This window comes from Crocodylus siamensis, chromosome 1 (genome assembly GCF_052110815.1).
Source record: "Crocodylus siamensis isolate JL-2025a chromosome 1, ASM5211081v1, whole genome shotgun sequence".
In the NCBI taxonomy this organism is placed as follows: Eukaryota; Metazoa; Chordata; order Crocodylia; family Crocodylidae; genus Crocodylus; species Crocodylus siamensis.
The window spans coordinates 85,762,192-85,787,555 of NC_143395.1; the positions used below are offsets into that span (position 1 = coordinate 85,762,192).

The following is a 25,364-nucleotide window of genomic DNA, read 5'->3' on the forward strand; positions in this document are numbered from 1 at the left end:
GCCCCAGCTGGGAGCCCAATCAGCTGACTAGAGTTTCAGCTGGGGAGCACAAGGAGCCCTTGGCTCTATTACTAATATATATCCCATTAACAATACCAGTGTATAGTTTTTCCTTCCTTTTTTGTGTCCTTGTGATAAGGTACTTAGCATAATTCGCAGATTTGTTGGAATTTGACAGGCCATGCTGTGGGTGCTTCTGCCATGGCCTTGAACTTGTCACGTCTTAGCTATCACCCATATGCCTTAGCACCTGTGCCATCCCACCCTATTATCTATTTCCCAGAAAGGCAACTTATCAGGAATTCTAGCTCTATAGTTTTTGGTAACAGAAAAGCCACAAAGTGCAGTGTTTCCCGAGTGTCTCAACAGATGTAACATTCTTTGGGTAGCATAGTTTCCAGCAAATTGCTATGAGTTCAACTGGAGTCAAAAAACATTAACATGTTAAAAAGAAACCTTGAGCATGTTTAAGAAGAAAAAATCTTTGATTTCAGGTATCTTGTTTTTTTAGCTTCAACACTTTCCTGTACTTAATGATCTTCTCAAATGAGGGATGACTCTTGCTGAATACTATCTATTTTCAGCAGTTGCAACGGATTACCACACATTGTTGCCTTTGATGGTGGGTGATAAATTGGCTGAAAAATGAAGTGCGTTTGTCAGAGACAATTAATTTACTATAATTTTTTCTATCTGTAAGAGCAGACGTCCAGGACTATGGAAACCATCTATTTCTTGTTATCTTTCATCTTAGCCATTGAAACACTGGTTGTTTCAATGAATGTTAATGATACTTCTAGCAGGCTTCCCCTGCCTCAAATTTCCTGGGGGATGGCTCAAGGACAGAGCAGAAATAATTAATCTAAGGAAAGATAATATATTTTAAATACCTATGGGGCTTGTATTTATATGTTGAAAGAATTAAGTCAACTTGCAAATTACGATGATAACTGAAGAAGAAGAGGAAAATAGTGTTGAAATGTTCAAATGCTTTTCCTTTTTACTGATTTTTCCCATGACTGGAAGCAGACTTGATAGAAATTTCATAAGAAAAATCAATTTGCACAAGATTCCCAGCCCAGGTTTTCCATTAATTCAAGTTGCTTGCATATGCCTGAATTTTTAGACATTGCGCCAAATCCAAAACCCAGACCTTTTTTGTTTCACGTATTGCATCTTTTGACCAGTGAATGACTATATATAATTTTGTTTTAGTCCTTTCAAAAGGAAGGCTTTAGTTTGATAATTTGCTACTAAATTAAAGTTGGTTTAGCTCTTCCTTTTCTATAATCAACATAAACTGTGATTTGTATTTTTATATGAACAAAGATGATTACAGCAGAAACATCAACAAGCTATTGAGAAAAGGTTTGCACATTGCTTCATTTTGATACACCCCCAAATAACTGATCATTGAAACTGCAAGAGGTTTCCACTGTCAGAACTGTTCTATCACAGCATGAACTCATCTGCCTGTAAGACTGACATATATCATCTTACATATCTTTTTCCTCATGTAAATATAGTAACAAGGATCATAGTTAATGATTTACCATCAAACTGCTTTTATCCAGTCATTAGCCCCCATTTTGACTCCCTTCTTCCTTTAATTCCCCCCTCTTACTCTACAGTTATAAAATCTCATTGAATTTCATATGGGCTCTGTAAATATGTTTATTTTAGCACTCACCCCAGTTATGTTTAATGGATCCTATTTAGGGTTTTGGCAGCATTGTGGGTACTGCCACTTCCCAAACATGCATCAGTTCAAAATCAGCGTACTTTCTCTTTCCACCATGGAAATGAATTATGATAAAAATACTAATGCCTTGCCCACCTCCTCTGAAAAAAAAAAAAAATTTGGTCTTGAGCAAGTTGGTGAGTAGAACTTCACTAGGCTACTGTAATATATATTAACAGCTTACTAGCATACTATAGGGATATTTTTGTAAGTATACAGGTTATAAACTTCAATAATTTAACTATCATTTTGATTCATTTACTGTAATCCCTATATAACTGTTAATATTAGTCTTTCAAATCCATTACACCTTTACCTGATACACAGTCACAGACTTTCCCCAGGACACATATAACACCAAGCATATTGAGGTCCTGGTCCATGAGGTATCATTCAATATCAGAGATTCAGTACATTACACAGCCAGTTAAATTGGGAACAGAAATATAAGAAATCTTACAATCTCTTGACACTTAATTACTGTGTTCTAGCATAGGACACACCCCCAAGTAAAACACACATCTTGTTTTTGGAAAGCACAATGTAGAAAAAAAGATTTGACCAGAGGCAGAGTCATGCCAGACTGAGTGACACAGAGTAAGTCCTTCTGAAAATACAGTGTCCAGGAAGTGTGGATCACAGGAGACAGTCTGGGTGAGGCAGCAGGAACTTCCTAGTGCCAGCTGCTTCACCCATACTGCTTCCTGGGATACCACACTGAAGTACTTGCTCTATGACACACAAGGTTAGGACTCAGACCCTTAGAAGGGCAGTAACAAAACTGTCAGTATTTTACTGTAAGAAATTACTTAAATATGTTCATGTAAATCAAGTATTGTTTCCACATCACAAGCCTCATCAAGATACTACCAACAGCTCACTTGCTGCTTGCCTCAGACATGAGCTGCCATGCTCTGCCCACAGCTACAGTTGTGAGAGAGCTGTGAACTCTGCCACTTTAGCTAGGCATAAGCAGCAGCCTTATTGGCAGCTGCATGGCATCCACACTGTCTACAAGGACTCTTCTTTTCCACAAAAGAAAATACGCCCCCACTTAACACATGCACCCCAATTTTGAGGATCTGATTTTAGGAAAAAAGGTACCTGCTGTATGAGAGAAAATTAATAGTGGGAGACCTCCAGCATCAGATCTATACATGGCTTCAACATTTTGAATCAGGAAGATGAGGGTGGTAAGGGTATCTCCCTTTTGGAAGGGAAGGTACCAAAAGAAGATGGAAGAGACTTCAAAAAGGTGAAGAGATGCAGACAAAAGGATGGAAAGAGAACAAATGTCTTATCCTTTATCCCTTTTCCTACTCTCCATAAAACCACTGTGTAGTAAAATAACAGGTGCAAAATGGGAGTAATACAAAATTAGGACTAAGCCAAGCAATGTGATTTTGACTTCTCAATATAATTACTGTTGCTCTGCAGATCAGATCTAATTTCAGAGCCATTACCTTTCTCATCGTGCTGCTGGAAGAGACATAAGACCTATGTTTATCACTGTTCCCTTACTAAGAAAGTATTGTTCTTTGGAAATCTAGTGTTCTATCACTCTACTCATAGCACTATTAGTGGACAAGTGAAAAAGTCACTAAAGTCAGCATTTTTACATGCTTCCTAAAACCTACAAAACAAGGGAACCCAGGCAGACCTATCATATTCAACTATGGAACCCTAACCAAGGAACTATCAGGTTTCATCAAATCCACCCTAAAACATTTTGTCACCCAAAAACTGAGTTTTGCCCAAGACACAACAGGCTTTCTAAGAAAAACACAGATGAGCTTTCCAGCAATACCTCCTAGCCACCATGGATGTTACTAGTTTATATACCAACATCCCACAAGGCATCCAAGCCTGTCTGACGTATCTACAAGAGCAAGACTAAAACTCAGAATATAGACCTAAAAGATATTACTGAACTTTTACACTTCATCCTCACCTACAACAACTTCACTTTCAAAAAACAACACTTTCTCCAGACCATGGGCATAGCTATGGACACCAAAATGGCCCCACAACATGCCAACCTTTCTTAATGGCCTACCTGGAATAAGAATTCCTCAATAACTGCACTATCAAACCTATGCTACACCTAAGAAATATAGATGACATCATCATTTGGACTGAAGACCTCCAGTCTGATTGATTTCTATCACAAATTCAATAATCATCACCCCTCCACCAGACTCTCTCTTGAATACTCCAGCATCAACATTTCCTTTTTAGACACTATGTTCACTATCCAGAATGGTAAAATACAAACCACCATATATAAGAAACCTCATGGACCCTTGGACCAACATCTACATAGAACCAGCAATCACCCTAAACACACCAAGAAAACTAATATACAGCGAAAGCCCTCCAATACCACCAAATTTGCACTGAGAATACCTGCGATCGTCACCTTGCAAATCTCAAAAGGGCTTTTACTCAACAAGGACACTCTTCCAGATAGGTCACACTTTTGAAAGAGCCATCTGGATGCCATGTGAAGAATTGCTGCACTACAAAAAGAAAATCCCCATGAATCGCACACCTTAGTTATGACACACCATCCTTCCCTGGAACCTATATGGAAAATCCTCAGGCAGTAGTAACCCATACTAGAAGCAGACCCAATTCTTAAAGAGATCTTTCCAGAATCACCCATCCTAGCCTTCAAATTAGCACCAAACCTCGCCAACCTCATCACCAGAAGCAAATGCCCTGTGGCCCAAAGGACACCGAATGGATCCAGACCATACTTGGACAAGAAATGTAAAACCTGCCAACACATCTCCAACATTCCCACAATAACTACACCCCACAACAGAACCACCACCATTCCTGGATCTTGCACCTGCACCTCCAGAATGTAGTACATCTCATCCAGTGCACTAAATGCCCTGATGGAAAATACTTATGAAAGACCAAAAACAACTGTGCACCAGAATGCATGCACACCAAAAATCTATCAAAAACAGGAATACCTGATTAATTGTGGGTGTACACTTCTCACAAGACAACCACTCTCTCAGTTTAATCCTCAAAGGGAATTTACAAAAAACCTTTCGTAGACAAGCCTATGAACTTCACTTCATAAATCTACTGGATATAAAAAAATCACGTGCTAAATATAGAAATTGGATTTATGGCACACTATAACCTACTCAACATTTAATAACCCCAGGTAACCTGTCTACATTTTACCAGCTTCATTCTATCATGAAGTCAACATTATACCACTTCCCCCCTCATCACCTCTTGTCTCTAATCCCCTCTGATCCTCCCTGCCACATATTTGCAGAACTGCATTTTGCCTTCTATTCTAGCACGGAGAACACATAACACCAGCAGACTCTCCCTAGAAGGGTGAAGAAGGGTGTTTGTGTCCGAAAGCTTGCAAAGAACAACTTTTCCAACTATTTAGTTGGTCTAATAAAAGCCATCACATTTACCCAAAGAACCCTGTCCACCTAAACTCAGCATCAGCATTCTAGACAAGCAGGACATCTCACAGGACTGGTACCAGAATGCAGTGCTGCCTTCTTTCTAGATTAACAGGTTGAATTTGGGCTGCACAAGTGATGACCAAAAACTGCAACTTCATAAAGTCTTTTTGTCAGCTGTGCAAAACAGGATTTGAGAGTTCACTCCTTGAGAAAAAAGGTGTGATCATCACAAAATGATTGTGACAATTTAACACCCATTTTGGTAGACTCCATGAGGCAGAGTAAGGAATACGCCCTGGGGAGTAAATGATTCCCAAGGGAGGTGGTGCTCTCCCCTACCCTGGGGGTATTCAAGAGAAGGTTGGATGTGTATCTAGCTGGGGTAATGTAGGCCCAGCACTACATCTTTCCTGCTTATGCAGGGGGTCGGACTCGATGATCTATTGAGGTCCCTTCCGACCCTAGCATCTATGAATCTATGAATCCAGACAAGAGGTCCCTTATCTAACTAGCCACCATGGATGTTATCAGGGAGGTAAGCAGTGGAAAGTTTCATATATAGATCTGTCCACAAACCCAAATAAAATACTGAATAAGGAAAGTAAATGTGACATTCTTCTAGTTATCACTTATCTTTCTCCTCACAGGTCTGTTCTTGCAATCTGCAGTCTGGTAAAACTGTCCAATTTCAATAGCATTTTTGCCAGGGCAAGGACTGAAGAAACAGTTCAGGGAAAATGCTGTGTTACTTCTGCATGCCATGTGCTTTTATTGGAAAATCTTACGGGCTTGATCTGAACTGCTGAAATCAATGTGAACTTTACCGTTATCAGAACTGGAAAACTCTTGTTTCCTAAATTAATAGAAAGGAGAGCAGCATTTTGGAATTCCTACTTATAACTAAGGAAGTTAATTAAAATAGTAATGTGTTCATGGATGTGAGATCAATATTAGAGCTGACTGTTCATAAACACTAGGAAAAGTATGAAAAAAGGAAAAACTAATTATTATAATTCCATTATAATTTCTTTAAGATCTGGTTCCTAGAAATACCTGTATGCAGGAAGTCAGGACTGTCCAACTATGGAGCTGCCACTGCCTCCCCACCCCTGCCATGTGAGTGCTCTTACCTTCACTGCACCACATGGCTGCTCTCCCATTGTTTGCCCCCCTCCAGTCCCATGCTCTCTGGGCCCTGCAAGCTGTCACTGTCCTGTCACCAGGGGCAGGGGAAGGAAGTGACAGCTGGAGGGACGGGGAGCCTGGAGACCCAAGTGGCAGTAGCAGCCAGGGCTGTGGAGGGAGCAGCACTTACGTAGCATCCAACAGGACACAAAAGAAACACTTGTGAGCAGTTTGCAGCTGGAGGCCTGCAAATTGGACAACCCTGCAGTAAATGAGTCTCATACACAAGAATCAGTGGTTCTAAAATTACTCCAACCTTTATTATTTTGGCATTATGTTTTGGTAAGTTCAAAGTGAAAGACGAACCGACTGCAGCATGGGACCAAAACCACCACCTTAATATTTCTTTTCATTATAAGTGGGAATAACAGGCTCAGAGCAGTTTAGAGTGAAGCATTTTAAAAGGCAAGTCACAAGAAAAGTATACTGTTCTTGTTTTAAGCTAGACTACTAAAAAGGCTTACAGTATCACTCCTTTGATGAATAGCGAATGCTTAATATGAAATCTTGGGCCTGAATCTTCTATAAATTGCCTAACACTGTATAATCTCTTCATCTTCCTGCATGTTTAACAGAAAGAAAATATTACAATAATTAGAAGGTTGGGACTGTTGAGTCACACAAGCTATGTGCCAGCCAAGGTGAAAGTACTAGTATTTTAATACTACCGTAAGTCATAGTGGAATTACAGCACATCAGAGCAGCCTCTGTGCTCACGTATAGGCACTCTAAGGTATCTCCCACTTATGTTTATGGAAGCTCTTATAGAAGTTCTTCTAGTTTTTACTAGTTTCCAGTATTGAAGGAGCCTTTCTTTTAAAGGAATGATACATGTAAGAAATATGCAGGTTCTACTATTTATCTAGGACTCAGAAATATAGAATCATTGCATTTTGAGTTGCATCTTCTCACAGAATTGCAATAAGAACAGGCATTGGCTGTTTAAAATGGCAAATAAAGCTACTACCTACACTGAATTCACAAGACCTGCAGCCAGCAATGCCAGAGTTGTCAACATGATTTTGCTGATGTCCTCTAGAACAGGACTGTTGTCTTGATGCCAGCAATATAGTCATTGCCAAACTACTGGAAAAGATAAGAGCTGAAACATTTGGTGCTCTTCTTAAGAGTTCTGCTGAAAGCTGAAGCGACTTAACAGCAATATTCCCTCCGTTTGTAAATGAAAGGGGTATAAGACTGCCACGCTGTGGCAGGCATTAAAAACTAAAACAAAAAAAGGGATGGCCAAATTTTTTTTACCCCCTGAAACACCAAGCCACAAGGAACTAAATGCAGTAAATTTGAAGCAGTCAATGACAGATACCCAGTTTTGCCCTTTCTCATGTAAATATTTTTTCTTTTTCAATGAGATGAAGATAGGAATCGAGATACTCTGGCCACTCAGAACAAACCTGAATAAGGATGCTTCAAAATCATAATCAATCAGCCACCCTTCAAAAATCTACAGGTGAGCATTTTACATTAAACAGACAAAGGAAGAAAGGATGAAGAAGACTGAAAACAGTACAGAACCATTTTTTTACTTATAAAAGGAAGTGAAGAGTATTTTAAATTTTGCATGGTAACAGGACACTCATCTGAAGTATATGACTTTTTTAAGGTTGTTGTATCTTAATACATATGACAGAATTATTGAAAGTTATCTCTATGCTTGAGGGAATTACTCATCTATGATAAAAGGAAAAGAAACAAAGAGAAGCCCTTTGTATCCACTTTTAAAAACAGTGTAATCGAAGCTCCTACTTTGCTAGGCAGAGCTAAATGAGACAACTTCTTTGGGACACAATTTCCCTACACTGTCCTCTTTCATCTTAATTCTCTCTTTAATTTTAATGCTTGTTAAATGATGTACTAATAGCAATGACAAGATCCAGTAATAGCATGGGCAGGTGTTGTGCACAAGTTTCTCCCACAATTTTGCCACTTATCTTTAATCCTGACTCATCTTCTTTTAGTTTTATGCTTCCCTGAAGCACGGATTACCAATTGTAACAAACTGTATGTGGTAGATCAGTGTCTATTAGGGACTAAAATGACGGCACCCTTGTTTTTCTTTGAAAACAATTCACTATTTGAACTCTGGTCTTGATTGGGGGAAGGGTGGGAACAGAACAATATGATAATTAATACCCTGTGCTACTCAGTCCTCACATAAACAAGTTGTACAGAAACTGTGAATTCTGATCCTGAGAAAGTATATGACTTTGTAAAACTTTCTTCCTTTCCCTGTTTCCTTGTATTACTACAATGTATAAAATGTCAGTTACTTCTAAATGAAACTATGTACCATGAATGTCACAGTCATAAATATACCTTCTGAAAGGGACATATATTCTTCTGTAATCTTAAACTATTTTAAACACAAGACTGGAAGATATTTGAAGAATGGCCAAAGAATCCAAACAACTCATTCAGTGCTTACTGATTCAACACCTATAATCTTGCATGCTATCATAAAAGTAGGTGAATTCTGAGCCAGGACAGCAGCCTGTTTATCCATGATTAGGTGTTACTATGAAGTGTAAATATTAAGAAGCACATGAAAGCTCAGCTGGCAAGTTCATAATGATAAAATGGAGACCTCTATTTAAAGTGGTATTCATGATATTTACACAGTAACAGCTTTTTATAAACATTATGTATTCACTAAGTAAAACACAACTGAGAAAAAATTTCCTGTAAAGGTCTATGACCTTTTACTACTGCCTGAAAAGTATCATAATAATATGCAGCAAACAATAAACAGAGAATGAAAACTTTCCACATAAGAAGCACACGGTCAGTGGTCACCAACTGGTGGCTGATCGTGGAATTGTAACAGTCAATCTCAGCCTGTCAGAGGCTCCACGATTGGGAGCTGCAGGATGCATGCGGGTGGGCTGAGCCATGCCCCGTTGCCCGGGCCAGGCTGGGTGAATAGGGTAAGACCCTGGGCAGCTTCTCTGGGAGGCGGGGGCTGAGGTGTGGTGCAGGGCAGGGGGCAAGACAGGGTTGGTAGATCCTGAGGTGCCCTTTACTTACAAAAAGTGATGTTCATCATGAAAAGATTGGAGACTACTGCACTAGACAGATAAAGATTATTAGCTCCATTTAATATAAAATGTAATCAAAGAACCTACAGTGAATCTTTGAATTGCTACCTGGGGTTATAATAGTCTAACTTCTGCAAATCACAGAGAGGGTTTTGCCGCTAACTATCAATTCAGCTCTGAGAATAGGCCCAAAAGAACATAATCTGGCAGTTGACAGTTTTCATTTTTATCATAGGGCACATCCAGATGAGTCTGCACATGCAGCTGATAATGCTGCAGACCTGTCAGTGGCGCTGCAAACTGCACATGCCACACATGCAGGTATTCTTTGCACTGCTAATTTGCAGTGTGGCAGGGGTTTTTTTACACCGGGAGATCCCCGTGTCAAAAAAGCCTGTGCCAGAAAAAAGCAGGGTGGCACACATGGTGGCAACACGCACTGCTTAAAACCAGAACTTGGCCAACCAGAGGCACATTCCAGCTACTGGCCAGGTTCAGCGTGCCCAGATTGCCATTGCCGCACCCCTGGGAGACCTCCAGAACCCCAGATGCATCTTCTGGGGCCAGCTCAGGTGCAGGGACGTTCCCTAGGTACAATTAGCTGTGGCACAAATTTGTGCCACTGGTTACTGTCCCTGGGGAATGCACATTTCCACTCATGGGGATGCGCCCATATAGCTTAACATACACACACACACAGCATGCCTTCCATCAGTTTTAACACTCAGTTATATGCAGAGGCTACTACAGAAAAACTCATTATAAGTTTCATATATGATACACAAGGAAATCTAGGAAGAATGCCAGGAGTGTGGATAAGAATAAATGTAGAAAACTTTGTGGGGGAGCATTCCTTTAGTTGTACTACTTTTTCATAGATTTCATAGACGTTAGGGATGGAAGGGACCTCAGAAGATCACTGGGTCCATTCCCCTGCCCATGGGCAGGAAGTCAGCTAGGGTCAAAGGATCCCAGCAAGTTAAGTGTCCAAATGTTTCTTGAAAGTGTCCAGGGTAGGTGCTTGTACCACCTCTGGGGGAGTCTGTTCCAGGCCTTAGGGGTTCAGACAGTAAAGGAATTTTTCCTTATGTTCAACCTAAAACAGTCTTGCAGGAGTTTGTGACCGTTGGACCTTGTCATCCCCTCAGGTGCTCCGGTGAACAGGTGTTCCCCCAAGTTCTGATGCACACCCCTTATGTACTTATAGGCTGTCACCAGGTCACCCTTGAGGCTGTGCTTCTCCACACTGAATAGTCCCATAGCCCACAGCCTCTCTTCATAAGGCCTGCTCTCTTGCCCTCTGATCATGCGTGTGGCTCTCCTCTGGACTCTTTCAAACTTCTTCACGTCCTTCCTAAATTGTGGAGCCCAGAATTGGATGCAGTACTTCAGCTGTGGCCTTATCAAGCAGGAGGATGACATCTTGGGTCTTGCTTGAGATGCATTGTTAGATGCAATCCAGAGTTCAGTTAGCTTTGTCAGCTGTGGTATCACATTGGTGGCTCATATTCATCTTGTGGTCAATCATGACCCCCAAGTCTCTTTCGGTCATGCAGTGAGTGTAGCATTGCTGAGCCTATAAGTGTGATGCATGTTTTTATTTCCAAGGTGGAGCACCTTGTATTTCTCCGTATTGAAATAGAGGACATTTGCAGACTCAGATTTGCTTTGATCTAGTCAAAACTTTCTTCTCATATTTATCAGTTCTGATGTGAATTACAAATGATGAAACAGAGGTTGTTATACAAAGTTATGTATTCTATAGTAGTTATCATCAGTGTATGATTTTCTGCATATTTTGTCTAGTGTCCATCCTTTTGAGCTTCACGCTTGCCTGATGTGGCTGCTGGAGCCTCTCACAAGAGTCAGGGGATCTCAGAGCCTGCCCCAGCAACCCCAAGCATGGACAGGGGACCCCGGGGCAGATAGGGAACTTACCGGAAGGTAGGCTGGTGCTGGGGCAGGAGTAGCACGCAACTCCGCTGCACTGGCTTTTCAATCAACTGTAAATTAAGATCTGGTGCCCAGCTGATGACATCAGCCTCAGGCGCCTCTGTGGGGAGTTTAAAAACCACAGCAAATGCTGTGCAAGGGAGGGAGGGAGTGGGGACTGAGCTGAGGGCAGCCTTGGGATGCCCAGGTTGTGGGTCACCCCCCAGCATGCTGAGCCTGCGGGTGGGGCAGAAAGCTGGGAAACTTCCCCAGCTGGAGGGAGCCCAGAGTGGACACTGGAGTGGTTGTTTATTTTCTTGTTATCCTTCATTGTTCTGTTGTTCTAATGCAGCTGCCGCTCAGAGGACCGAAGCAGAGGCAACCACAGTGGAGCTGGACAGGATGAAGTCTTAAGACCGATCTTCCTGAGACAACAATTGATAGTGAGCCCTGAAAGCTCCAGGGGCTAGAACCAACAGCCGTGGACCACAGTGTTCCGACTTGCATGGTAGGTGAGTGGACTGGAGTGTGGGGGAGGTGGAGCCCCAGGACCAGCCGCGCTGACGACACGAGTACTACTGGCAACAGGTATGACATAACACCTCTGAATCCCTCCTTATCACATTTCCATCAAGATGTGGCAGACGAGTGAGGAAACCTGACCCTGGGTGAAGAGAAGTACTCATAAGAGCTGTAGGGACCTTTTTCACACCTGAATTGTAGCTGGAGCTCAAGGGTGACACAGAACTACAGAGAGGTTTATGGCTACTGTCCAGATTAACTTGCACATGAAGATTCCTTGTGGAAGAGACACAAAGCCTTTAGATTCCTTTCCTCCCCATACAAAATTAGGTAGGAAATAACCAATGAATAGTGTCACCTTGATTCCTCTCTACAGTATACCTAGTGGCACTATTTGGCCGGCTTTGTTGTTTTGGGTCTTACTGCAATACAGTACACTCCATCTCTGGAGTGGTTGGCAGGGGAATACACAGGAGTGGTCATTTAAGAAGTCACTCCTCTTGTAGGATCAGTACAGCAATGTATTGCTCCTAAGATGGAACTCATGCCAAACCCATGATTTGGCTCACTGCAATTAGAGCATGCAATGGCTTTTTCAATAAAGTAATTTTAAAATGAATTTGATGGTTGTGTACAATAAAGCAGTTAACTCAAAGGCAGCAACTCTTTCCTCTGTTTGGAGGCCTTTCTAAATTTACAGCCTTATGGATGTGAAGAACTCTGTTAATTTAACAAATTATTTTTATTAGTATTTTACTTTACCTAACTGTAATGTGAAATTGATTCATATGTAGAAGTGGCATTTGGATTCCGCCTGAAATACTCTAATTGCTAGAAAAATACAGCACTCTTAATGTATAAGAATTCCTTCTAAATCTTTTTTTTAATTACATGGATATTTCAATTCCATTATCATCTCACTTAACTGGCTAGTAGTGTTACAATCATATAACCATGTTCATTCACATCAAAAATATTGTTTCCTTCCTTTCAACTCTACATCCTCTGAAGGCATCCAAAGGAAGTCTCCCTTATGAATTCAAGCCAATAAGTAACAACATATTCTCTGCTAGTACATCTTTGGCCTCTACAAATGTCATCATGCTTCTTTCTGTAGACTCAATCACTGATGGATGAGGCAATTTACAATAACTAAGAGGGAGGTATAAACTCTTCTGTATTTTCATAGATTTCCTGGTTAGATGTCCTGTACACATGGGCCATAGAAATTTTTGTGGAAGCAAAATTAACACACATCCTTCAGAAAAAATATCTAATTTCCTTCTAAAGACTCTAGCAATGGTAATCTACCACCTCCCCTGGAAAGATGTTGTAATCCTACTTATCCTTTCTGCTACGAAACTTATTTCAAGCTTGAACTCCTACAGAATGGAACTTATGATTTGCTTTGCAAAACTGACACTCAGTCCTTCTTCCATCTGTGATATCTCTTTTTCATTTGTCATTTTTAAATACACAAGTCACCTCTCAACCTTCTCTTCAATAAGCTGAATAAATGGAACTCCATTCACACTGTACGTCTTATTTTTCAGCTCCCGGGACAATTTTTATGACTCTCCTTTGAACTTCTTTACAGTATTTCGCTGGACCGGGATACAGTACTTTAGCTGTGGTCTTACCAAAGCTGTGTACAGGGCACAAGATCACTTCTCTCCTTTGACTTGATATTCTACTTTTTAATCATATCAGACCAGCATGCTGCATGGAGAGCTTATATTGAATGCACCCATCTAGGATGACTTCCAATTCTTTTTCTAAGACAGCCTTCCATCTCATGGGTACAGACTTTATTTATATACATTTGTCTATACCAGAATGCATATTTTTGGACAGCGACCATTTAATAAAGTGTTTCTGATTATTATGGGAAAGTATTATTTCCTTCTCATTACTTACTATCCCATTTATCTTTGTACCATATATGGAATGTTACATCATCATCTAGATTATTGAGAAAAATATAAATTGTATTGGATTTCACTAACAAAGGTCTTGCTCATTGATTTCTCCCCGTTAACAGCAACATTTTAAGATCTGTACGTTTTTAAGGCTTCTGTGTGCCTTGTTAAGTCTACATAATGTAATTTTTTAATCAAGCTGCCAGGCAATATCAAGACAAATGCCACAGAGAAATCTAAACATGATGCATCAACACAGTTGCTTTTATCAGCAGGATCTATAATCTGGTCAAAACAATAACATACCTGCTTTCCATTAATTATACTGGCTGGCATTCACTATATTTTAGCCTCTACTTCCGAATCAATAGAATCCTGAATTAACCATTACAGCATGTCAGAACTTAGCTGTTCTATAGCTCATCATGAATTAAATCTCATTGTCTCAGACACTGTACAACACGGAACAAAAGGATGATCCTTGACAAGAAAAACTTTGAATCTAACATCAAAGTCTTGTAGGCAGACTTGCACAGGGAAGCCGTTTCCCCCTATGAGGTTTTACATTAGAAATATTAATAATATTTGTATGCTTTTTAAAAGCATTATGAACCTTTGCTCCTTGTTTTATCTTAGCAGGCAGCAGTGCAAATAGAGAGAGCAAAGTACCAGAGTAAATACAAAGCCAAGTACCCATTGACTTCTACAGGAGCAGCAACAGTTTCACAGTATGTAATCACGATGCTGCTGGAATAAGTTTAATACACTATGGCACTTCTCAGAAAAGCATACATCGTGGCACTTTTCTCTCTCACACACCCTGTAAGAGAACGATTTTCCTGTTCACTTCAGTGAATAGTCTCTTGTCTTTCTAAACAAGATGGTTAGTAATATTAATGAGACCCTTCTCAAGTTATGCTCTTGCATTTGATGTTAGCTATTTGCTAATCTATACATTAATTTATATGCTCTATATGCTCTGTAGTGAGCCCTAAAGACGTCAGAAGGTTTTTCAGTGATAGTGGTGGGAGTAAAGCAGGCACTGCATTATCTGTCTTTGCTGCTCCCTGGGATGGGTTCCTGTGTATTACATTTGTAGTAGGGAAGATAGGACATGACTGGTAAGAGACTGGTGTACAAGAAAATCTGTCCCTCTGTTGTCACTGCTGCCCTGTGCCACCTCTCACTCTCTGTGGGTCAGGGTGTGGATGTAGGCTATCAAGGAAGGAGTAATTCAGCCTCATACAGAAAGGCTGTTACAAAGGATGACTATATTAAAAAAAGGGGGAAAGCAATCACAGAATAGAGACTGTGGCAAAATGTTATCGCATTTTAAGCCTCATGAGCCAGGAAGATGCAGGTTTAGGACTGCTATTTACTGCTTCAAAGCTCTGCACTTTTGAAATAGAATCCAAACACAGGAGTCAATTTAAAGCAATTTTACCTTCACCTAACTATGAACCCTTGCACAGGGGATTATTATGCAATAAGATAGAAAGAACCACATTTTCTTTATTACCTGAATTGTCTGGTAAACTGAAGGATCAAATCCTTTCACAGTCACCTCCCGGAAAACTCTTGGCTCCAGTTCCTCTTTGGTCAGATCACAGTGATAAATAATACCTAAAACAGAGTGCAAGTTTATAAATTTAGTGCACATTCATCATTAAAAGGACATTTATTGGAAGTCATGTCAACTAATGTCAACTCAGTTGGGTAAAAAAGCAACCTTGGTACATTAAAAAAAATGCAACAAGTAACATACACTTTCTTATTGAAGAGTGAATTTTTTCACATGAAGAACAATCATCACTGGTAATACTAAGCTTGTAAAGTTAGACTATCACAATGAACTAAACAGAATTAAAAAGATTTTTCATTGCAAAGAAAGTATGCCTGAAAACTGGGCAATTCTTGTTGCCCAAATTCAAGAAAGAAACTCAGGTTACAGGTGTTAAGTCCCTATAATCCAATGGATTGCTTAAACCTAGGTCTTAAGCCACAACATTGCAAAAGAAGGGTTTTGCTTTTGTCTTTCAGGTAGTATGCTTCTTTCCTCATTATATTTCTTCTTCTTCCAGCAGGGGTGAAGGGAACAACTTAGGACTCTGGCTTCAGGTCAGGAACCTTAGGCAGTCCTGGCTATATAGGGGGGGAAACTGCCCTGGCCTCATACAACCATGGAATCTACAGAACAGGAGGAAAAAAAAAGTTACTAGGGGAACGGATGGCCTGTTGTATAAAAGGAGACTAAAAAAGCCCAAGAGGGGGCATGATTGCTGTCTTTAAACCCACTAGGAGCAAAAACCATGGAGGGAGAAGAGCTGTCAAAGATAAAGAACAATGTTTGGTACAAGAACAAAGGGATATAAAGTAGAATCTGAAGTAGATTCCCAACCATTAGAGCAATGAGATTCTGGAACAGCCTTACAATAGGAATGGAGCAAGAACCTAACTACTTTTAAAATTGGAGACTGACATGTTTATAAATGAGATTGCATGAAGTTCCCTACAATAGCAGGAGACTGGATCCTGAACTACAAGGCTCTTTCCAATCCTGGATCAAAAACTCCCTGACATCAATGGTGTTGGCACTTGTTTCTCCATAGCTCGTGGGTTTACCTTGCACGCTCCATAAGCAAGGAAGTATTCAGCTCAGGGAGGCAAAATGCCTTCACTAACATCCATCAAACATTAACAACATACCTGCTGCAACACACTGCAGGGTGCAGTTTACTACACTGCATTATGTATGGGGTGAACAGCACCATGTATCCCGTTTCCTTTTATTTAGACCTACCATTAAAGGGTTAGGGATAGGGATAGCAAAGGCTAGGCAAAATTTGCCTTTCAGATTGTAACATCCCTCTTTTAGGACCCAGTTCTGAAAATAAGGACACACTGAAGATTTTGCAGAATTGGGTCCTTAGTTTATATGATCCTCAGGACAGAGTTGTGTATCATGGTTTCCACAGGCCCTTGATCTTAGTCAATACAACATGACTGTAAATTAACTATAATATTAGCATCTAATTTTAATTATTCATAATTGTGTTGCTTTAAAGACTGCAGACCCTTAAGCAGTTTTAAATATTTACTGAGGAAAAAGAGCACTAAACTTACACAGCAATAAAGCACTCAGAGAAAATATTACTGCAATTAAACTAAAAATGGTGGGGCAATCGGCAATATTAAATTATTACTATGGCTAGAACAATTTAGATACTTAAAAAAAATTGAAAAAGGAAGCATGTACCTCAGAAGCTTTGAGTGACTGTGTACAGTTAAGAAAGCAAAATCTCTGATAAAAATGAGCCTTATTAATCAGTTTTCGAGAGCTTAGAAAACTGAAACAGGCAAACAAAAGCAAACTCTTTTAAGGACAGCTGATGAAAGCCAATGCTAATTATAGCATGTAATACTTCAAAACTCTTCTATCATGGTAAATTATGAAAAATACAGGACTACTGATTTTCAGTTAAATTCTTTTCTTCTCTGTATTTGTAACGTACAAGGTGAAAATAACACGAATACACAAAAAACAGCATTTCCCATAGAGTGTGGAGAGCACCCTCCAAGAGGAGGAAACATGAAGGGACATGGAGGAAGTAGGGTTTGAGATACAGAAGTGATCCAAATACATAATTTTCCTTGGCTTTCCAAGGCTTGGCCATTATTGTAGACCATCACTAGGGCTAGGGACAGAAGTTACAAATAAACTGGTTTAAGTAATCTGGAACTGGTTTAAACATGTAACAGAACAGAAGTTCAGTGCATATAAACCAAGTTGAAAATATCCAAACTGGTTTAAGATAAACCTGGCTGAATGCAGTATAAGACTTAATTGATTTAGGTCAAATAGGTTTATGGAACTTGTGTCCCAGACCCCTTTCTGGTTTAAGTTAAATCAGAGTCCCCCAGCATCCCAGCATGCTCTGCAGACCTGGGCTGGGCTGTGTTGTCTGCTCCAGAGAGCCGGGCTGGCCCTGCCCCTTTGCTCTATCTGGAGCAGGGGTGGGGGCGTGGTCAGAAGCCAGTCCAGCATGGCCCCCTGAGGCAAAGGGGGCCAGGGAGACCTCAACTAGGGTCCCCCAGAGGGAAAGGGGAGAAAGGGAGGAATAAACTCCCTCCCTGCCCCCTTTGCCTCAGGGAGCCATGCCAGGCTGGTGTCTGGCCACACATGACAGGGATCTTGACAAGGGCAGCAGCTGCTTAGTGTCTTGGGGACTGCACACCTCTTCCTGGTGGAAGGGCTGCGCTGAGAGTGGGAGTGGGGTGGGCAGAGCTGCCATGGCCTGTGCAGGGCAGGGAGCAGCAGTGAGTCTTGCAGGGGTGGCTACAGGGGCTAAGGCAAATTTTGGGGTGGCCATAACCCCCAACACCTGTCTAATGCCAATGCCACTTAGCGCACCATAGCCACCCCTCCCAGCCCTGCCACTACCGCTGCTTGTCTTGGCTCAGCCCCATAGCCCCAACCCCAGGCAGATGGTGGGGCCCAGCTGGGCTATGGGGGCAGGACCCTTCCCAGATTGCTGTGGCTCAGGCTTGGACTGCAGGAGCTGTGCGCTGTTTGCTCCCAGCTCCCTGCCAGGCCAGGCCAGGCTGTCAGGGAGCCACCGCAGCGGGTAGAGCTCTCCCCCTCCTCCTCCCCATCCACCATGGGGCAGGTGGTGGGCTCTGTGTGGTGCTGCCTCAGTGGCTCCATGACAGCCCAGCCCAGGGAGCTAGGAGCAATCCAGGTGGACAACTCCCACAGCCCCAGCCTGAGCTGCAGCATGCTGGGAATGGCCTTGACCCCACGGCCCAGCCCGGCCCCACCATCCATCTACCTTGCCCAGGGCTGGGTCTGGGAGCAGAGGGGCTGGTCCCTTCCCAGCCAGCTGTGGCTCAGGCTGGGGCCACAGGAGCTGTGCACCCGGTTTGGTCCTGGCTCCCTGGGCTCTTACCTACCAGGCTGTTAGTGAGCTGCTGTGGCAGGCAGGGCTCTTCCTCTCGTCCTCCTCCCACAACACACAGAGCACCCCCCTCTGCACTCCCCTGCAGCAGGGGAGCAAGAAGAGGGGGAGAGCCCTGCCCACCACAGTGGCTCCCTGACAGCTCTGCCTGGCCTAGGTGCAGGGAGCTGGGAGCACAGTTTTCCCCACCTACCACACAGTGGCTGGTTTCTCCCCCTGCCCCAGAGTGCTGTGTCCCTTCAGCCTTGAGCCCCAAGGCAGTGGAATATCTCCTGGCCATGCAGCAGGGGAGGAGGGGGAGAGCCCTCCATGACAGCCCAGCCGGCCACTGAGGCAGTGTTCCAGAGCTCCCCCACCTGCCCCCCTGTAGCCAAACTACAATGCCATTGTTCTAATCTCTTTGGGTAGTAATCGGATTTCTTAGGCCAGGGTTTGAGAAGGCACCTCTCTTTCCTTCCAGCTTAGACAGCACCATGTCTGTTCCCCCAGCAGGCTGTGCAGCATGCAGATAGGCTGCTGGGAATATGATTAGGAGAGGGAAACAGTCCTGCTTGTGGGGGAGGGTCTGGCCATACCCCCTGCTCTTGCTGCTCACACTCCCTCCCCCCCCCCCCACCTCCAAAAAGCCTGGCAAGGGCTGCTTCTCCCCTCCATCTCCAGGCATACTGGCTGGAGGTTTAAACCCCTCCCTAATCATACTTAGGCTTGCCAGGGCTTGGCCACAGCCCCCTTTCCTGCCACAACCCCCATCAGCTTCTCTTAGTCACTGTAGAAGGGGAGGGCTCACTCTAGCGGCCCCTGGCTTCTGGTCTGAGCCACTGCAGGCATGTGCCTGTATTTCTGGAATCAAAAGTGAATGTCTATTCACTTACAATTTGGTTCAATCTATGCAGGTTAGACTAGCCTGGGGGGCTGTGGTGTAGACACCCACACAGTCAAATGGGTCGCCAACTGGCTGGAGGGCCGCACCCAGAGGGTGGTAGTGGATGGGTCCTTCTCAACCTGGAAGGACGTGGGCAGTGGGGTTCTGCAGGGCTCGGTCCTTGGGCCCGCACTGTTCAACATCTTCATCAGCGATTTGGATGAGGGGGTAAAAAGCACCCTGTTCAAATTTGCTGATTTGTGGGGGACGTGGGCACACTGGAAGGATGCAACAGGCTACAATCAGACCTAGACAGGTTACAAGGGTGGGCGGACAAGAATAGGATGGGTTTCAACACAGACAAGTGCAAGGTGATGCACCTCGGGAGGAATAACCGGCACCATACCTACAGGTTGGGGAACTCCCCTCTTGTCAGCACGGAGGCGGAAAGGGATCTGGGGGTCATCACTGACTCCAAGATGAACATGGGCCGGCAGTGTGGAGAGGCAGTAAGGAAGGCCAACCGCACCTTGGCATGCATCCACAGATGCATCTTGAGCAGGTCCAAGGAGGTGATCCTCCTCCTCTATGCAGCACTGGTCAGGCCGCAGCTGGAGTATTGCGTCCAGTTCTGGGCGCCTCACTTCAAGACGGATGTCGACAGCATGGAGAGGGTCCAGAGGAGGGCCACTCGTATGATCAGGGGACAGCAGGGCAGGCCCTATGAGGACAGGCTGTGGGACCTGAACCTGTTCAGCCTCCAAAAGAGAAGGCTGAGGGGGGATCTTGTGGCCTGTTATAAACTAGTCAGGGGGGATCAGCAGGCATTGGGGAAGTCACTGTTTCTCCGAGCACCGCCAGGAGTGACCAGGAATAACGGTCACAAGCTGGCAGAGGGTAGGTTTAGGTTAGATATCAGGAGGCGCTACTTCACAGTCAGGACAGCTAGGGTCTGGAACCAGCTTCCAAGAGAAATGGTGCAGGCTCCTACCCTGGGGGTGTTTAAGAGGAGATTAGATGAACATCTTGCTGGGGTCATTTGACCCCAGTATTCTTTCCTGCCATGGCAGGGGGTCGGACTAGATGATCTGCTCAGGTCCCTTCCAACCCTAGAAACTACGAAACTAAAAATCAATTCAGTCTCAGGCTTTTTAAATGTCTGTACTTAGCCTAGGAAATATTTAGATTGAGAAATTGCATATTAGGACACACAAAAGGACAGGCATATACTGCAGTTTATAAGGTTATCAGCCCAACGTTTCAGTAATGTATATGTACCACTTGCATTTTATTCTCATAGCATTTACAGTTGCATGGCAGTAATGCCCAACAAAGCTGGACCTAATTATGTTATGAACCATGAAAACATAATAAATTATAGTCTCTTTCCTCCAAATACTTATGGAGACAAGATATAACAAGTAAACCTTGTTATAATCACCCAGGCTAAGGTGAAGTGAGAAAGTGGGGCAATTATAACAGGATGTACAAATTCTTATCCAGGCCAGAGGTTTGCATTTGAATAAAGGACTGGAAATAAAAGTTCGTTTGTTTAAGCTTTTGTAAGCAGTGAGATAATAAACTGGAGTTTACCTGTCAGTTCCTACTGCCCAGTTTAAGAATACCAGATTTTGATAGTTCAACAATTTTCCAGCCACAATAGCAAACCTGTCAAAAGTAGTATAGGGTGGTTTTATAAACTGGGGTGTTTTCTAATTGAAATAGACCAAAGACCATCCATCACATGCTATCAGGGCATTTTTGACCACCTGATGATTTGTGGTCAGTGAACAAAATGGAAGTGGTGATAGATTCTAAGGACTACTTTCCTTCTTCCATCTGTGAATCCTGCACTATATTAGCTATCCTTGAAATTAAATATTTACTGAACAGATTTATTGTTTCAAGACATAAAGCAATAAAATGTATCAATATAAGGAATACACCTAAACAGCAGCTATATTTTATTGTTAAACTGCTAGGTTTTACACTTCTGTAGAGTACCATTTGCTACTCAAAACCCAGAAATACTTATATCAGTCTTCAGTAGATGTGTAGTATAGTACTTTGGACATAAACCAATCAGAGTCTAAGAGGAATCAAATATCATAATACACTATTAATATAGTAAGAAAGCTCCAAGTAGGTCACATATAAGCAAATCATTAAATTTCAAAGTGAATAAAAGTCTACATTCTGTACCATTGGGATTAAGCAAAAAGTATTTGTTCAGTTCAACACTGCATTTTGTTCATAGAGATATGATGCATTTCTTAGTTACTCAAACGATTGAGTATTTTAAAAAATTGACAGAGGTTCTATTTTAAACAAGTTAGGTCCTACCCCACTACTAACATTCAATTTCCCCCCCACTTTTTTTTTTAATTTGCAAGGAAAAGTTATAAGGCTTCCTTCTCTTTCTTCTCTTGTAATGGAATAGAACAGGGGGGAAAATAAAGCTCTTAAGAATACTGATAAAATACAGAACTCCTCAGCAGATCAAGACAATTGCTTTTGTTCAAAACACTTCAGAGGCAACATTTATAACTGTTTTGGTATCTTAAGTAGACATAAAGTGATTTATACGTTGCTATCTTGGGTAATAGATTCCCTCATTTAACCAATTCCACTATGTACTTTTCCTCTAAATGTGACTGTTAAGATTAATGTCTGAAGTAACCACATGATACAGTTTCCCTGTCTCACTCTTACCTCAAACTTTGTGCAGTGCCATGTTACATTTATTTGATAGTAATGAAGCTGAACTTCAAGGTTTTTTTATGTAATAAAAGAGATGCACGTTCTTCAGGAAGTTTTCCTACATGTTCTATCTGACCACTGCAATTCAGGGTGTATTTTAAATTCAAAATAAAGGTAAAGCATAAGAATAATCTACCATGGAATACAGAGAGGCAGGGCCGTACTCCATAATAAACTGCCTGTATGAGAGCATCTACCCAGATTGCGTGGAAGGTAAACAGCAATAGCTTAATAAAAAGGCAAGCTATTAGGGCTGTGTGAAGCTTTGGTCCCCGATTCAATTCAGCTCAGATTTGACCCGATTCAGTGGCCGAATCTCCAAATCTGAATCAAATCAGAGGACACTTTAATCAGTCCAAATAGAATTGAAACCCTTTGAGAACTGAATTTGGAAAGATTTGGAGATTCAGACACAGACACAGCTTGAAATGTTTTTTCTACGTATCTCTACATAGTAGGTGGCTCGTGAACACTGCGATGCTGGGGCACATGGAGTGTCCCACAGGAGTGTGGGGGGTTCCCCAGCACATTTGGCAGCAGACTGAGAAGTAGACCAGAAGCACTTCTAGTCCACTTCCAGGTCTGCTGGGAGCATGTGGGGAGCCTTACTACGACCCTTCCCCGCCTCCTCCCTCGGCTCAGCGATTGGTGCCTCCTGGGTCTGTGGGAGGATGGGGAGGGGGCACCCAGGGTTCCCCTGTGGCCAAGCCAGAGGGGGTGGGTGGGGCTCCGTGCATGCTCCCTGACAGACCCAGAAGTGGAGCGGAATTACTTCCGGTCTGCTTCTGGGTTTGCTGCTGAGCACATGGAAGCTCCCCCACACTCCTGTGGAATGCTCCATCTGTCCCAGCATTGCAGCGTTCACAAGCTGCGCTGGTACTTCAAAGTATGTAGAAAAAACATTTAAAGCTGTATGTCCAAATCACTGACTCTCCAAATCAGCATCAAATCTTCAGATTCGGATTCAGCTGAATCGAATTAGGGACAATGATCCAAATCAACGAATCAAATCACTGTCTCTGAAGCAGGCCGAATCCAAATCCAAATTGAACAGGGCCCACTTCACACACCCCTACAAGCTACTGCAGGTTATTTCCTTTTTCTTTGGGTCAAGAGTTTCTATGTCCATATCTTTGCACATCAAATGAAAAATACAGCCAAATTCCTAAATAACTTTTAAGCTGGTGTAGAGGGATTTAGCTATGCATCTCCAGCTAATGTAGGGATACTGCTATTCGACTACCATTAACGTTAGAGAGATTTGCAAAACTAAATCCCTGGTCACTTGTCCTGAAGATGAACTTGTTGAGTTCAAAGTAAGGCAAAGGTCATCTCAGCTTCTTATTCCTCCATCTTAAGTCATTTGTAACTGACTATGGTAACACAAAGTATTGGCTTCTGAAAATAAGCTTAAAGTTCACAGCTTCCTTGATATACAGATATAATTTCATAGATTTCATAGACATTAGGGCTGGAAGGGACCTCGGGAGATCATCAATGACTGTTCATTTCAGGATAGCATTATTTGGACAAATAGAGAAAAAGTCTAGATACAGAAAGAAGCTTCTATTTCCAACTAGGATCTTTTCAGTTTACCAGTTTTCCTCTTCAATTATCATGAAACATGCCACAATTCAACATGTTGACTGGAATTTCTGATTTGGATGAACAAAGTGCATTCTTACACTATGTCATCTGAAAAGATGTCCTTATCAGGACTAACATTTGGACTAGTATTTTGAGGATTTTCTTCTTCTGAAAAATCCCTATCAATGTTAAGCCTCTGTCCATTCATGCACACAAAGGATGCATATTTGCAAGTTTTTCCATAGATATGACAAGCGGTGCCTTGCAGAAGGCACAACTGTTGGCCAGGATTTTGTGTGCTTTCCTTGTTCCTCTGCCATTTCTTGGCTTCCTGAACATAACAGGTCTCTCTGAAGTAGACTGTAGCTTGATGTATAGTGCAGTGTCATTGAGATGTTACCAACCAACACATCATAATTTGTAGAGTTTCATAGTAGTAGTAGCTAGGGTCAGGAGGGACCTGAACAGATCATCTAGCCTGACCCCCTGCCACAGGCAGCAATGAATGCTGGGTTCACAAGACCCCAGACAGGTGATCATTTAACCTCTTCTTGAATTTACCCAAGGTAGGGGTGAGGACCACTTCCCTAGGAAGTTGGTTCCAGATTCTGGCCACCCTAACTGTAAAAGATTGCCTCCTGATCTCTAACCTAAACTTATTCTCCATCAGCTTATTACCATTGTTCCTTGTCACCAAATGGGTCCATTTGGTTTCCAGCCGAACTTGAAATGAGGTACTCTGATCCTGTCCCCATTCAGTCACAACTATCCTTGCTAGGGATTGAGCTAGAAAAGGGTGGTGTAGATATGGCTATCCTGGCTGTACACCAGCTGAAGTATTTCTTTGAAAACAAATCAGAGCAGCTTAACTATTTCTTTGTAGTGCCCAGTGGCCATAGCTTGGGCTGGAACATGACCCACAGAATACTGGACATGCTGGAAAATCCTAAGGAGGGAATCATTGCACAGCTGTGAAAAAAAATATTTTCTTCATTCTTTTGGGTGTCATGAAAGTACTAATGTTCTCGGAGAAATCTGAATAAGGGGAGTGTTGGCTTGCTGAGCAGAAACAGTTTCATCGTGTCTGTGAAGAGTATTCTCATATTTCTACATAAATGGAGTACCTCAGAATTTGAACAAAATCTGTTAAATACAAGAGAATTGTTCACTTTTCAAACAGTTATTATTACTCTAGTTAGATCTGTCATAATTACACAATGAAATGTGTGAGTTGATGCTACCCTTCCTAAGGTATGCTTTCAGGGTGTCCTTGTAGCACTTCTGTCCTCTGCAGGTCCTCTTAGCATGACTAAGTTGATAGAAAAGGACTTACTTCTGGAGACGAGTGACAGCCATCCGTACATAGTGGCCAGCCCAGTGGAATAGATGTTTTATGATCTTT

At 42.3% G+C, this 25,364-nt stretch overlaps 1 protein-coding gene across 2 annotated transcripts in view; it reads right to left on the reverse strand.

The window, feature by feature from the left end:
* Positions 1 to 25,364, reverse strand: part of PREP (prolyl endopeptidase) — a 176,606-nt gene that overhangs the window by 46,212 nt on the left and 105,030 nt on the right. For both annotated transcript variants that reach the window (XM_090037291.1, XM_090037296.1), the window contains exon 10: positions 15,318 to 15,421. In XM_090037291.1, coding sequence (XP_089893417.1) covers positions 15,318 to 15,421 — 104 coding nt within the window. The remainder of the gene's footprint in view (positions 1 to 15,317; positions 15,422 to 25,364) is intronic.